Source organism: Sapajus apella, unplaced genomic scaffold, assembly GCF_009761245.1.
Source record: "Sapajus apella isolate SASKATOON/1434 unplaced genomic scaffold, GSC_monkey_1.0 scaffold59, whole genome shotgun sequence".
NCBI lineage: Eukaryota > Metazoa > Chordata > Mammalia > Primates > Cebidae > Sapajus > Sapajus apella.
Genome location: NW_022436999.1, coordinates 6,538,958 through 6,554,344, shown reverse-complemented (window position 1 = coordinate 6,554,344; position 15,387 = coordinate 6,538,958). Strand labels below are relative to the sequence as shown.

Sequence of the window (15,387 nt, the reverse complement as noted above, 5' to 3'; positions counted from 1 at the left end):
CCAGATACTCCGGAGGCTGAGGCAGGAGAATCATTTGAACCAGGTAGGTGGAGGCTGCAGTGAGCCAAGATTGCGCCACTGTACTCCAGCCTGGCGACAGAGTGAGACTCCGTCTCAAGAAAAACAAAACCAAAAAATTCATAACCAACCATCAAAGTGACTTTGAGATTTCTGTACAAACACTGATATTACACATTTTTTAAATACTTCACTTTGCTTTTCACTTTTATGCCTCCAGGTTTACTACAGCTAAGAAAAAAATATATATACATGTGTGCACACACGTGCACACACACACGCATGTAACTTTTTAAAATTCAGAATTTGAAAGGTCCAAATAGTCACTAAGAAACTAACGTAGAATAGCCACGGGTGATTAAAAACATGTTTTATGAAAGGCACATGGAAAGAAATGGCAACAAAATCTATTTTCATGGTAATCTCACATTCCACGAATACTGAAATGAAAATCACCGCGTCAACGGACTGTGATTCAGGTGGAACGTATTCTCGTTTGCTAAGGAGATAGATGCTTTTCATCTAAAAGCAGCGCTCGTGACGAGGGAGCTTAAGGCCACAAAACCGTGGGACAGCAGGAGGAAGAAAAGCCAGGTATCTCCACTCCAGCTGCCCTGCCTCAGACTCCTAAGCTTCGCTTGTGAGGATCCTCTTGTAGGCTATGACTGGAGATGGAATCCTAAAGCACAGGTGAGGTGGAAATCCTCCTTCAAGGAGAGTCGACTGAGGAAGCCAGCGGCTAAGAATTGGCGGGACAAGATACCTCCCTCTTCGCCTACGGCGAGCTCTCATAGTAGCCGCCGTTCTGCCACCCACGCAGCTTTCTAAGCCACCTCTAGGTCCCCAGCGCCTTCAATGGGGCGGCCGGCCGCACCCGAGGGCTGCAAGAGGAGACTCGAAGTGCTGGGCCAGCCTCGCTCCCCCGAGGTCCGCTCTTAGAAGGCCTGCCCGCCGGCGAGAGCCAGCCCAAGGCTCAGATAACCAACGAGGCGCCAGACTCGGCAGGGGATTGCTTTTGTCTGGGGCCCGGCCGAGGTTACGTCCGTGCCTCGCGCGCACCCGCTCCGCGTTCACTCAGCCAATCCGACGCTACTCGCGCGCCCAAGAGCGGTCCGTGGTCCTACTCAGGCTGGGCCGCCTCCTTCCCGCTCCCAGCACTCAGCACCCGAGTTCTCACTCCTCCCCTCACTCTCCACGAGTTCCACGCCTCTGGGTGTAGCTCCGCCCCTGTCCCCTAGTCCGCCCCCGCAACCTCCAGAGCGTGTGCTCTCCTTTCCTCTCAGTCCTGCCATCTAGCTGCCTTGGGTCTCCCGCTCCGCAGAACGGCCCGGCTCTCTCCTGCCTGGTTCTGCCGCCTCCGCGCGCTCTCCCCGTGAGGCCACCGCGCCCCGCATTCCCAACTTGCCTCCTTCTCGCTGGACTGGGGGTCGCGTGTCTTGACTCCGCCCCCTCCCGCGGACCCGCGCATTCCCGGCGCGGCCTCTCCCCTACGCAGGCCACCAAGCATTCTGCGGCCTCCCCCTCCTTCCCCACTCTCCTCTCGCTCTCCTCGGCGAGCGCGCTCCCGGCCCGCGCGCTCCGGGCTCCGGTTTCTCCCGGCTCCTGTCAGTGCGGTGACTGCGCTGGGAAACATGGCGACCGAGGGAATGATCCTCACTAACCACGACCATCAAATCCGTGTCGGAGTCCTCACAGGTAACCGGGGGAGGTGGTTCGGGACCGCTGAGGCTGCTGTCCCTGACTTGCCGTAGGCTTTTCGCCTGTGGTGGCCCTTCTCTGCGGCCTCGGGAGGAGGGAAAGCTGAAGAAGGGAACCGCGGGGGTGCATTTTACAACCGCTGAGATTGTGGGTGTTCCCGCGGGTCCCCCTCCCAGCCCCCCAGGAGCCTAGGTCGACTCCGTGGGATGTCAGGCCCCAGCGCCTTCTCAGACGAAGTCCCTGGCCCCCGGAGACCGAGGGGCCGGTGCGGAGGGCGCTGCGGGGCTCCGCACTCTCGGTGCAGGCGGCGGGATCCCGGCTCCGCAGTCTGAAGCACGCCGCTCTCGGCTGGCCGGGGCGCCTCCTCCGCTAATGCTCTTTTGGCAGAGGGGGGAATCCCATCTCCACCTCCTTCCTCCCCTTCCCCCCACCCGGGCGGCCCCACACCACTAGCTGTGCTTGCCCGGACGCGACTCAGGTGTTAATGCGATGAAACTGCTCCTCCTCGGGTTGTCCCTCGCGGGCTGGGCATCCCCTCAGCCACCCTTGGGGCACCCTTCGCCTCCCTCGGGGGATTGGGGATCAGCTTGCGTCCGGACGTCGGAAAGAGTCTGCATTCTGTCTTTCTGAGCAAAGGGGCCCTCTGTCTGCCTCGTCGTTTTCTTAACGAAGACTGGCTGCAGGCTGCGGCCGGGGATCCAGCTCGTTTTACTTGAGAGGGAAGGATTCCCCTACTCGGGCTTCTCTCCCCCTCCCTTCTGGGAACCCCCACCCGTTGGAGCGTCCCGAGGCTGCTGAGGAGCGCACCTTTCCTGGGTCGCGTTTCCCTCCCTCGCGGAAGCAGTGTGTGCTCTGCATGTCTGATTCTGTTGCGCTGAATTTGGCTAATATCCGTCACTTCGGCAATCGGCAGTTGCTGCAGGGCATGACTTCCAACATGAACAGCGAGCCGATTTGTAGGGGTTTCAGCTGTGGTTCTGTTGTTGGCAAGGTTTATGTGTAATTGAGTGGCGAGGCGGGGGTTAAAGAACTATATTTGGAATCCGAGGGCTTACTTTGGAGTGAAGGAAATCCAGGACTCGATGTGATTTCGGAAAAAGAAGCAATGTGGACGGGAATCCTAGTGTTTCCCTTCTTTTTTTTAATTTTTTTTTAACTGTCAAATTCTGACAGGTTGAGACGGTGCTCGAGAAGGGACTAAATTGAATAAGACTTGCTTTTATTATTAGGCAGAAAAAAATGTCTGAGACTGCCGGTAGATACTGAGTGAAAAGGTTAATTTAGCTGCTGAATTTTATGAAAAGGGGCTATCCAGTGGCCCTTTTTCTCTTTTTTAAGTAAAGGATTGCCTTTCCCTGGTATTCTTTCGGTATGTCGATGGCTATTAATTGAATTTTCCTAATCAAAAGACCCTGAGATTGAGAAACTAGTCTAAACCAGTTGCAGAAAAGGGAACCCCCAAATCCGAAGATGCGCTGTTCTCTTCTTTTGGTCCTGAAACTGTTTGATTATGTGAAGATTCAGTTGTAGTTTAGAATTTCTGGAGCTGATATTGCCAATTTTCGAGTAATCTGATGGCGGGATGTGAAAGAGTATATCCTTTATCAACTTGCGCTTTAAGTTCTAGCCTTTTTTTTTTTTTTTGACAATTAATAGAGTAGTGAGAAACCAAAATATGTCAGCTGTCTGTAGAAATATAGGCCATAGCTGTTTAAAAGTTAAACCGTAGAAATATTTTTTAAATGAACATTTTTTACTTAAGCTTTCACATTAAATATTAGTTTCATTTAATGAATCATCTTTGTGAAGTGGCATAGCAGATAGGTGTTGTACAGACTGCTTTGAAAGATGCAGCCCTATCTGGTATCCTTATGGTCTAATGTGGATAACATTGATATGCAAACAAGTGAAGAACCATTGTATGTAATTATTGTACAAAAATTTTCTAAATATGTTACCTATGAATTTGGGGCTAACTGCAAAAGAAATTCCATATTTAGATGGATTAGGGGCGAATATGACTACCCGAAGGTAGAATTCAGTACATTATTAGAGTCAAGAAGAAACTAGCAATTTTAAGGGGAGTTGAAAGCCAGCATCCACCTTATACATAAATATGTATTTGATATGAGGCTCCTGAGCAGAATAAAAATGCAATGTAAAGGCTTTGAAAAGCTCAGGTGGAGTAGGTAGGTGGCATAGGTAAAATGTCAGAGAGAAGATAATAATTAACATTGACAGTGGAATTAAAGGCAATCAGGGGAAGCTATCTTATGAGAATGAGGTATAGTTGTCTAGGGGGAAAAGTCTAGGGCCAGGAACAAGGTTGTAGCTGAAGGAATGAAAAGGCAGCTGCAGATTTGGAAAAAGTGATAATAGCGGAAAATAGGTTTTGATGATAACATGAATATTTGAAGTCAGAAATAACTCAGGCTTTTTCTTGAAAATTTATTGATACAGATATTGTCTACTATGATGGAGAGGAAATAACATTGATTTTTCTCTGTCTGTAACTAATGGGTTTCATTATCAACAGCTTAGTTTCTGTGGTCTTGCCTGATACACCATATGATTTGGGGGAAATAACTTACAAAAATGAAGTTGTATTATACAATTTTGTGTATTCTAGAACTTCAAGTGTTGTGGTTTTACCATGTAGAATTATTCTTTACTGAACTCAAGTACTGTGATTTCATACTAAAGAAAGTTGTGTTGAATTGTAGTTTTGGTGAATTATAACTTGTGCCTCTCTTAAAAGGTGGAGGGCCTCTTTTAAAAAATCTCCTTGCATCATAATACTACTTTGAAGTATTTTATCTACATCTATTTTACAAAGATAGCGGAAAGTGTGATCTACCCACACACACATTTTTACAATATGTACTTAGTATTTTGTGAAATCATATTATTTCTAAAGATTTAATTGACTTCTTTGTGACATTTTTTATTACCTGTTGAAAAACACTTGTACTTTGAAACTTTTCCTCCTTTAGATGATTTTGTTATCTTCATTTCAGTTATGAATTTGCCAAATTTGCCACAGCCTGTTGAGACTTCCTATCAAATGAATTAACTGTATTAGGTTTATGAAAGAATAGTGGTAGAAAGGGAAATATTTAGCAGAAACATTTTTTTTTGCTTCATTATTTTGATTTTTTTTTTTTTTTTTTTTTTGAGAGGGAGTCTCTCTACAAGGCTGTAGTGCAGTGTCTCAATCTCGGCTCGCTGCAATCTCTGCCTTCTGGGTTCAAGAAATTCTGCCGCCTCAGCCTCCCAAGCAGCTGGGGCTACAGGCGTGCACAACCATGCCCAGCTAATTCTTTTGTGGTTTTAGTAGAGACGGGGTTTCACCATGCTGGCCAGGATGGTCTCTATCTCCTGACCTGGTGATCCACCCACCTTGGCCTCCCAAACTGCTGGGATTACACGAGTGAGCCACCTCACCAGGCCTCATTATTTTAAATTATTAAGCGTTTGAAAATGAGATTAGGATAATTAATGTAACATGAATATTCTACTTAAACTAATTTTTTAAAAAGGAAAATGAGAACATGTATGTATGTAAAATAGGCTGTATATGGAAACATTTTATGTTGAATATTATTTTCCATCTCTAAGAATAATATCTTTGTTTGAAACTGTCCTATGTTGTCTTGACAGAAATGAAAGTTACATGGTGTTTGGTGACCTAAGGCCTACTTTGAAATATTTGTGTGCCTAATGTTTTGTACTTCTGTTGCTATTTATAGCAGAGACTAAAGGTAATGTGCTTAATGAGTAACATGAAGCAAATAAACAATATCTGCTACTTTAAAATTAAAAACAAGATGTGGGGGAGATGTAGAATTAATTTTTTTCTTTTGGGGGATGGAGCCTCACTCTGTTGCCCAGGCTGGAGTGCAGTGGGGCAATCTTGGCTCACTGCAACCTCCACCTCCCAGGTTCAAGTGAGTCTCCTGCCTCAGCCTCCCAGGTAGCTGGGACCACAGGCACACAGCACCACACCCAGTTTTTTGTGTTTTTTTAGTAGAGACAGGGTTTTACTATATTGGCCAGGCTGGTCTTGAACTCCTGAACCCATGATCCACCCACCTAGGCTTTCCGAAGTGCTGGGATTACAGGAGTAAGTGACCGTGCCCAGCCTATACTTAAAGTCAGTATCTTAAATGTGTCACTCTTCACATAGTTTTTTCTATTTTGAAAGAAGCTGTTTATCAAAGCAGCATACTAGTTTTACCAGTGTGAAAGCTCTGCAGAAACATTACGGAAAATAATGACTACATGTATGCATGTAATGTAGAATCTATTCCATCGGCTACTTAATATCATATTAGTTAGCTACAGCTAGTGTTTGATACCAAGTTACTTAGCTAAAGATTATAATCCATTACCTAAATTGTCATGAATAGTGGCACGAGTGAGAAAAAGATACAGATTTTTGGGAAAGGGCATTTTTAAAAATCATATTTTTGCCGTAGTTATATATATTTTAATTGCACTAACCTGTTGATTTGAAATCAGTAAGAGATACTAGAACAAATAAAAGGCTAAGTACTACAGATTAGGTAAAAGACTAATTGTAAATTAGAACACCAAAAATATTACAGTAACACGTAGGGAGTATTTCAGTTATTCATAAATGAAGTCATTCAAAGTATTAGAAAAACAAGTTCTAAGCCAAGCAGATGCCATTCTTACAATAGCATTTGTTTAAGCATTTACTTTTTTACATTCTTAAAACCTATTCTTGTATATTATGTGTGAATATTGCTTTCTGAAAAGCCCGTTTATTGATAAGGATATATACATATTATATCTGTTTTGAGAATAGATATCATTAAGTATGCAAATTATATTACATCCTGCTAAGTGGAATTGTGGGTTCTGGCAAACTTACCTGTTATTTTCAATATGTGTTTTTAATATTGATCTATATAACTGTTGAAAGGAAGCCTATTTGTTGAACTAGATTGTTCTTTTGTGAATTTTTTGTTGGAAGCAATGTATTAGAGAATTAAATGTTATGTAAAAGTAGGAAAATGTTAAATTAATTTCTAATGAATATACTTAGTACTATCATCATTGGTCAAAGACTTGAAAAAGTGTTAGTTGCTACACAGTAAGAATTTTAACTATATTAAAAACACATGACTGACTTCAAAGTGAATATACTTAATACTGTCATCGCCATATTAGTGATATTAGTTGCTATACAGTAAGAGTTTTAAATATATTACCAACACATATGACTATTTGACTTCAAACAGGCATATAGTAGAAAATCAACAGTATGTTTTTAGGGAGAAAGTGATGAATAAGAGTCTGTTTTTACTCTTACTGGTGATAGATTCCTGGCTAAGTTGAACACGATGTTTTTAAAAACAGTCAGTGAAATAGATAAAATTTATTACTCTATTTTGTAAACAGGTTTGAAGAACAATGAAGTGTATTTGGAATTTGAAATGTTAAAAAAAAAAAAAAAAAAAAAAAGATCCTGAAAAAGAAAGTAGTGAAACCGCAAAGAATTTCTTCCTTCTGGGGTTGAGAAGATAAATACCAAGGAAGAAGAAAAGATTGTTTAACCTGCTTAGAAGTAATTGGGACTGTAGTCACTATGAATGGCATATTATCTTACTTTCATTAAAAAATACTTTTGAGTGACCTCTCAAGAAGGAAATGTCTAGTGAAGTATTGCCAAGTAGAAGTTTTGTCCAGGTTCTTTAGTGAATTTATAAACTAAATTGTATGTAATCAATTAATTTTAACTAAGTAGAGCTTGAAAATTTCGTGTTTGAACAGTCCCAGCAACTTTAACAGTAGCTTTGTCAGTATTTATACATTTATAAAGAGTATGATTAAATTTACCATGCTTTAAAAAGAATTCTAAATTTGAAAAATAAAGGAGCAAGGAAAAATAAAGGAGCAAGTATATGGTGAAAGAGTTGTCACCATAATTTGGGGCATGCTTCTTAAACTGGAGTACATGATATTGTGTCAATGGATACCATAAGGTTTAGAATCTAAGCTGTGGGAACAAACAAAATTTTTTAAGCACCAATTTTACTAGATGGTATTAATTTAAATAACTTTAATATTAAGATAAGCATGAGTAAATTGGGAAAAAGTTTAGAATTCATGTGAGGTTTTAAGATGAAATCAGAAACTTCAAAGAAATTTCAAGTGAACCCATATATTTCAAGTGAGCTCCAGATCTCATCATTCTTCTGTTACTGGCAGTTTGGCAGAAAAATTAAGGAGCACTGGATCATAGAAAGAACACTGAAAAAACAATGTTCTTATACTATTCTGGTTAGTAAAGTTTTATAACCTTAAGTATATTATATAACTTTCTCAGGTTTTCTTACCACTAAAATGAAGAAATCACTCTTTGAGATCACTTCAAGGCTCTCATGGCAATATATATTTCTATCTTTTAGCAGTCTGACCAGCAGGAAAGAGAAATATAGGATATTAGACCTAGTTAACTTTTTTCTATCTTTATAATGGGAATGGTTATAGAGGGGGTTGGTTATACATAAAAATGCAAGAGAATAAGAAATAGAAGAATGATCAAAGAAGGAAAATGTTTAGTTTTTTATTCAGAAATTTTTGTGACATTAATCTTTTTATTATTAGCAGTCTTATACTTAGGTTTCAGACAGCTCAGGACTCACTTTGTCAATAAAATCTTTCCTGGGAATTCTCTTCAATGATGCCTTTCTTTGTTTTCCTTACAATGTTTATAAATGTTGTCTATACCCTATAATCATCTGCATATGGGAGGCTGCATGGTGTAGCTTAAAAAGGAAAGAACTTTGGAGTCAGTTAGACTTGGATTTCAGACCCTCATTTGCCCTTTATTTTGGGAAGTCATTTAACCTCTCTGAATTTCAGTTTTCTTCTCCAAAATGAAAATGGCAACATCTACTTACAGAGTTTACAGAACTAACAGATGTAATGCATGTGGAAATGCCTAGCATTTTCATTTGAGATACTCAGTCGTTTTTGGTTCCTTCCTCTTTGTATGTTGCTTTGGAGCAATTTGCTGCTGTTTCATGTATATATGTCTTATTCAAAGTAGATTTTAAAGTTCTTGAGACATACGGTTGTGTTCTTTACTTCTTTTGTGCCTTTCTGTCATAGCATCTGTTAATGAAGTAATTGAATAGAAGGTGTTTAATAAAAAAATTGGGTGGTATGAAATTTATATAGTACCTTAGGAAACACTTAAGTAAACCAGAACTTGGCTATTATTACTAAAGTGACATTTCAGGTTAGATGAAGTGGTGTTGAATAGTTTTTAAAAGGTATATTTTTCTGGTAACAGGATGATATTTATAATGATGTGTGTTTTTGAGATGTTTTATAGTATTAAATTTTGTATATTGCTTTAGTTTTGTATCATTTGTATGATTAATGAAATTTGATATCTTAAAAACTAAAAATTTGAAATTATAGGTAAAAAAATTCTAAAAATACTCTTATGTGTGAAGGTTGACTATGCCGATCAAAACACTGATAGGAGTCAAAAGTTATACCTCTTCTCCCACTTTCAAGATAATAACATTTTACTACAGTTTCCTTACCTTTAAATGGGGGTAAGTATGTTTACATTGTTGGGTTAATGTGAGAAATGAAATATATTAAATATTCAACACCTACTACGTACCAAGGCTCTATACTAAGTGAGGGTTACAATAGTGATTAAGACAGTTCAATCTTTCTTGTTTTGGAGCATATATTCTAGCACTACCATGAAAACATTATTCAGTCAAGTTGGATATTGACGATTTCAAGGAATAAAGTGCTTTTATATTTTATTTTTTAAGTAGATAACAAGTACAAGCACCAAAACTGTTTTTATGTCAAGCAATTTTTTTTAATATAAATTATTATTATTTTTTTTTGAGATGGAGTCTCACTCTGTTGCCCAGGCTGGGGTACAGTGGTGCAATCTCAGCTTGCTGCAACGTCCACCTCCCAGGTTCAAGCAATTCTCCTGCCTCAGTCTCCTGAGTAGCTGGGATTACAGGCGCCCGCCACCATGCCTAGTTCTGTGTGTTTGTGTGTGTGTGTGTGTGTGTGTGTGTGTGTGTGTGTGTGTACTTGAGACAGGGTTTCACTATGTTGGCCAGGCTGGTTTTGAACTCCTGACCTCAAATGTTCTGCCTGCCTTGGCCTCCCAAAGTGCTAGGACTACAGGCATGAGCTACTGTGCCCTGCCATTTGATATAAATTTTTAAACTACAACATATTTCCTGCTTTCTAAGATAGAAGATATTAAACATAATTTTTTTTGTTGTTTAAAGGTTTAAATAATTTTAGCTCAAGTTTATTAGGCAGTTATATGTTTTATTTATGCTAAGCACTTTGAATATGTTATTTAATCTTTACAATTTTTATTAAGCACCATCTTACTCCTCTTATATTGACTGAGGAGTAGAGAGGTTAAGTAACTTTCTAAAGACTACATCAGTGGCAGTGGTAATGGCAGAATTCAGGCACAGATATGACTGTGCTTTGCAATTATAGTTTTTTGTTTGTTTGTTTGTTTGTTTTCTGAGATGGAGTCTCATTTACTCTCACGCAGGCTGGAATGCAGTGGCGTGATCTTGTCTCACTGCAACCTCCACCTCCCAGGTTCAACCGATTCTCCTGCCTCAGCCTCCTGAGTAGCTGGGACCACAGGCGTGTGCCACCATGCCTGGCTCATTTTTGTATTTTTAGTAGAGATGAGGTTTTACCACGTTGGCCAGGCTGACCTTGAACTCCTGACCTCAAGTGATCCACCTGCCTCTGCCTCCCAAAGTGCTGGGATTACAGGAGTGAGCCACCATGCCTGGCCAGCAATTATATTTCTGCATTCTATTCTGAATATCTGTTACTGTGAAGTGATAGTATATTTCCATAACGTTTTTGCTTTTCAGGTTTTACCCAATTGCCCTTCCTCTTCTGGTTTCTAATCTATATCCTTGGGAACCACATAAACTTGGTAAGAATTATTCATGATATTACATCCAGTTAGACTTGAAGTGAGGGCCTAAAAGCAAGTATTTTCACTTTGTGTTCAGCGTATCAGAAAATGAGTAGGTATTACTATAATAAATAGCTTATTTCTTTGTATAGTACTTTGTGATTTTAGGATCATGGCTAAATGTGCCTGCCTGATGCTGCAAATGTTAATAAAAATGCAGAAACTTATGAGTGAAAGAGATTAAGTGCAGTCTGAATGCTAAGTGAAAATGACATGTTTCCTTTATTTATTGTTCTTTTAAAAAACACATTGAAGTGCATTTGAAATTAATAATCTTTAAAGTCTAATTCATGGGTAAGAACTGTTGGATATCTTGTACATATGAAACTGAATAGAGTAAAAATACTACTTTTGGTTGGGTGCGGTGGCTGATGCCTGTAATCTCAGCACTTTGGGAGGCCGAGGTGGGTGGATCACCTGAGGTCAGGAGTTTGAGACCAGCCTGGGCAACATGGTGAAACCCTGCCTCTACTCAAAATACAAAAATTGGCTGGGCGCGGTGATGCGCGCCTGTAATCCCAGCTACTCAGGAGGCTGAGGCAGGAGAATCGCTTGAGCCCAGGAGGTAGAGGTTATAGTGAGCCAAGATTGTGCCATTGCACGCCAGTCTGGACGACAGAGCGAGATTCTGTCTCAGAAAACAAAACACTACTTTCAGATGTAAAAAGATGAAGAGACGTTTGCACAGTGGTGCTCCCTTCTTTACTTTCACCTAAGAGTCAGTACAGGACATTTTGATTATAGTGCAAACTTTAAAAATTATGTTTTCATAAAATTAATATCCACATTGTAGAAGTTAAGTTTGAATTAAACTGCAAGTAGGTACTACCCAAAGCAATCTACAGATTCAGTGCAGTACTATCAGTGACATTCCATACCAATGACATTCTTCACAGAAATAGAAAAAAAAAGTTAAAATTTGTATGGAACCATAAAAGACCTGGAATAGCCAAAGCAATCCTGAACAAAAAGAACAAAGCTGGAGACATTATACTATCAGACTTTAAATATGCTACAAAGTGATAGTAACCAGAACAGCATGATACTGGTGTAAAAACAGACACATAGACCAAAGGAACAGAATAGAGAACTCAGAAATTAATCTTCATATCTACAGCCAACTGAGTTTTGACAAAGTTGCCAGGAACACTTGCTGAGGAAAGGACAGTATCTTCAAGAAATGTTTCTGGGAAAAAGGATAACCATATGCAGAAGAATGAAACTAGAGCCCCACCTCTTATTCTGTACAAAAATTAACTCAAAATGAATCAAAGACCTACATGTAAGACAGGAAACTATAGAACTGCTAGAAGAAAACATAGGGAAATGTTTCAGGACATTGGTCTGGGAAAAGATTTTATAAATAGGACCTCAAAAGTACAGGTAACGAAAACAAAAATAAACAAGTAGATTATAGCAAACTAAAAAGCTTATGCACAGCAAAGGAACTAATCAACAGAATGAAAGGCAGCCTATAGAATGGGAGAAAATATTTGTAAACTGTTCATCTAACAGGGGGTTAATACCTAGGATATACAAGGCACCCAAATATCTCAACAACAAACAAACAAAACTGCAGAAAACTCAATCTGATTAAAAAAATGGGACATTTCTCAAAAGATACACAAATGGCCAAAAATATATCAAACAACATTCAGCATCACTAATCATCAGAAAAATGAGAATCGAAACCACAGTAAGATATTATCTCACCCCAATTAGGTTCACTATTATCAAAATGGCAAAGAAGAGCAAATGCTGCCAAGGATGTAGAGAAAAGGGACCTCTTACTTATATACTGTTGAAAGGAATGTAAACAAGAACAGCCACTATGGAGAACGATGTTGAGGTTCTTTTTTTTTTTTTTTTTTTTTTTGAGATGGAGTTTCACTCTTGTTACCCAGGCTAGAGTGCAATGGCGCGATCTCGGCTCACCGCAACCTACGCCTCCTGGGTTCAGGCAATTCTCCTGCCTCAGCCTCCTGAGTAGCTGGGATTACAGGCACGCACCACCATGCCCAGCTAATGTTTTGTATTTTTAGTAGAGACGGGGTTTCACCGTGTTGACCAGGATGGTCTCGATCTCTTGACCTCGTGATCCACCCGCCTCAGCCTCCCAAAGTGCTGGGATTACAGGCTTGAGCCACCGCGCCCGGCCGAGGTTCTTTAAAGGACTGCAAATAGAACTACCATATGATCCAGCAATTTCACCACTGGGCATTTACCCAAAGAAAAGGAAATCAGTATATGGAAGAGCCATCTGTACCATATTTATTATACCAGCACTATTCATGATAGCCAAGATATAGACTCAATCTAGGTGTCCAACAGAAGATGAATGGACAGAGAAAATGTGTTGTATATACATAATGGAATACTATTCAGCCATAAAGAATGAAATCCTGTTATTCATGACAACCTGGATGGACCTGGAGGACATCATATTAAGTGAAATAAGCCAGGAATGGAAAGTTAAACACTGCATGTGCTCTTATGTGGAAGCTAAAAAAAAAGTTGGTTTCACAGAAGTAAAGTAGAACAGAGGATATTAGAGGCTGGGAAGAGTCAGGGGAAGGGGATATGGGAGGAGATTTGTTGAAGGATACAGAATTACAGCTGGACTGGATAAATAAATTCTAGTCTTCTGTAGCACTGCAGGGTGACTATAGTTAACAGTAATATATAGTTTCAAATAGCCAGAAGCAGTATATTGAATGTTCCCAACACCAAGAAATGATAAATGTTTGAGATAATAGATATAATTATTCTGCTCTGATCACTATACATTATATGTATTGAAACATTACTATGTGCCTCATAAATATGTACAATTATTGTATGTCATCATAAAATATAAAAGAAAATTTAAAAAAATTTGCTAGTGAGAAAGCTCCTAAATTTTTATGTCATGCTTTTAATTAGTTAAATTTATTAAAGTATATTTGTGTGTTATTATGTAACAATACAGAAAGGTAAAATGTGAAATTAAGCCTCATTACTTCTGCAGTTTCTCTCTAGTGTTAAGCACTTAAAAAATCTTTTTGTTTATTCTTTTGTATAGTCATATATTTGATATATTTGAATATGTGTATGTGGATCATACATCAGAATTTGCAAATTGATGGCCCACTGGCCATAATTCACTACTACGCATGTTTCATGAGTCCCTACTGTATTTTAGAAAAAGTATTTGTTTCTAACGCTTAAAAAAAGATATTTCGTATAAAATTCCTATTTTTTTGACTCTTTTTTTTTTTTTTTCTTTTTGAGACAGAGTTTTGCTCTTGTTGCCCAGACTGGAGTGCGATGGTGCAATCTTGGCTCACTGCAACCTCCGCTTCCTGGGTTTGAGAGATTCTCTTGCCTCACTCTCCCGAATAACTGGGATTATAGGCATGCACCACCATGCCTGGCTAATTTTTTTGCGTTTTTAGTAGAGACAGGATTTCACCATGTTGGTCAGGCTGGTCTCGAGCTCCTGACCTTGTGATCTGCCTGCCTTGACCTCCTCCCAAAGTGCTGGGATTACAAGTGTGAGCCACCGCCCCCAGCCTTTTTGCCTCTTAAGATTCAGCAACACACAACATGTTTCTCATATGATAATAGTTGTTTAGAGTTACTGTCCAGTTTCTGTTTAATATATGTTGGTTGCCTGACCTTGGTAGGCATTTGTGATTGTGATTCTTGCTCATACATAGTATTTTGCACTTCTTTCACTCCCTAACTCTGTAGCATATTTTGGACATCTTTGCATATTAGTGAAAATAATGGTAGTTAACTGAGAGCCTATGAAGTGTAAAATACCTTTTAGAGCCCGTTACAGAGCCTATTAATTCATTTAATCCTCATAATATGTTAGTATTCTCACCATTTTACAGTTGAGGAAATTGTCACAGAGAAGATTAAGTAACTTGCTCAAGTTATTGCAGTAAACGAACAGGCTACAAGTTAAATCCATGTAGTCTGTCCATGGAGTGTAAGCTTTTAACTACTACATTACACTCCTTCTTGGCATGTCAAAATTATTTCATAGAGATCTTCAAAGATGTTTATATACATCTTTCACTTTAATGGGCCTCTCTTATTGCATTGTAGGTTATGCTATATTTAATCAGTCCCTAATTGATGGACATTGAGATTTCTAATTTTTCACTGAGACAAATGTTGTAGATAGTAATATTGTACATTTATCATTACATGTTTGTAAGTTTTTTATAATGTAAAATTAATTACTACATGTAGAATTTTGGGATCAAGGGTATATGAACTTCACAATTTTAATAGATAATTTACTTTCCAACAAAGATGTACTAATTAATATTTCCAGCTTCATTGGGTATTAGCTTTTTAACTTTACAAGTTATTTTAAATATATCTTTTGAGTTACCCAGAAGCTTTTTATTAGGATTCTTTATTGCAAATGAGAGTTACTGAGCTCAAAATAAGCTTAAGTTAAAAGGGAAACTTACATAGCCATGGATTACAGAGGAAGAGCTGATTTAAGGGACTTAAATAATGTGATCCGGAAGCAATGTAATCATGGACTTTTACTCTCCATTTTAGCGCTCTGTTTTCTGAGTATGTTGCAGGCTGACTTTCTTCTTGTAGTCAGAATTCTGGAGTTATAATGGAGGAAT

At 39.3% G+C, this 15,387-nt stretch overlaps 1 protein-coding gene across 17 annotated transcripts in view; it reads left to right on the top strand.

The window, feature by feature from the left end:
* Positions 1-432: 432 nt before the first annotated feature.
* Positions 433-15,387, top strand: part of GPHN (gephyrin) — a 636,323-nt gene continuing 621,368 nt past the window's right edge. For 9 of the 17 annotated variants that reach the window (XM_032246069.1, XM_032246066.1, XM_032246060.1 and 6 more), the window contains exon 1: positions 1,614-1,713. In XM_032246069.1, coding sequence (XP_032101960.1) covers positions 1,650-1,713 — 64 coding nt within the window. In that variant the 5' untranslated portion in view covers positions 1,614-1,649. Of the gene's footprint in view, positions 1,714-15,387 lie in introns of all 17 variants that reach the window. The other 8 variants (XM_032246067.1, XM_032246063.1, XM_032246065.1 and 5 more) reach the window with 4 other exon arrangements.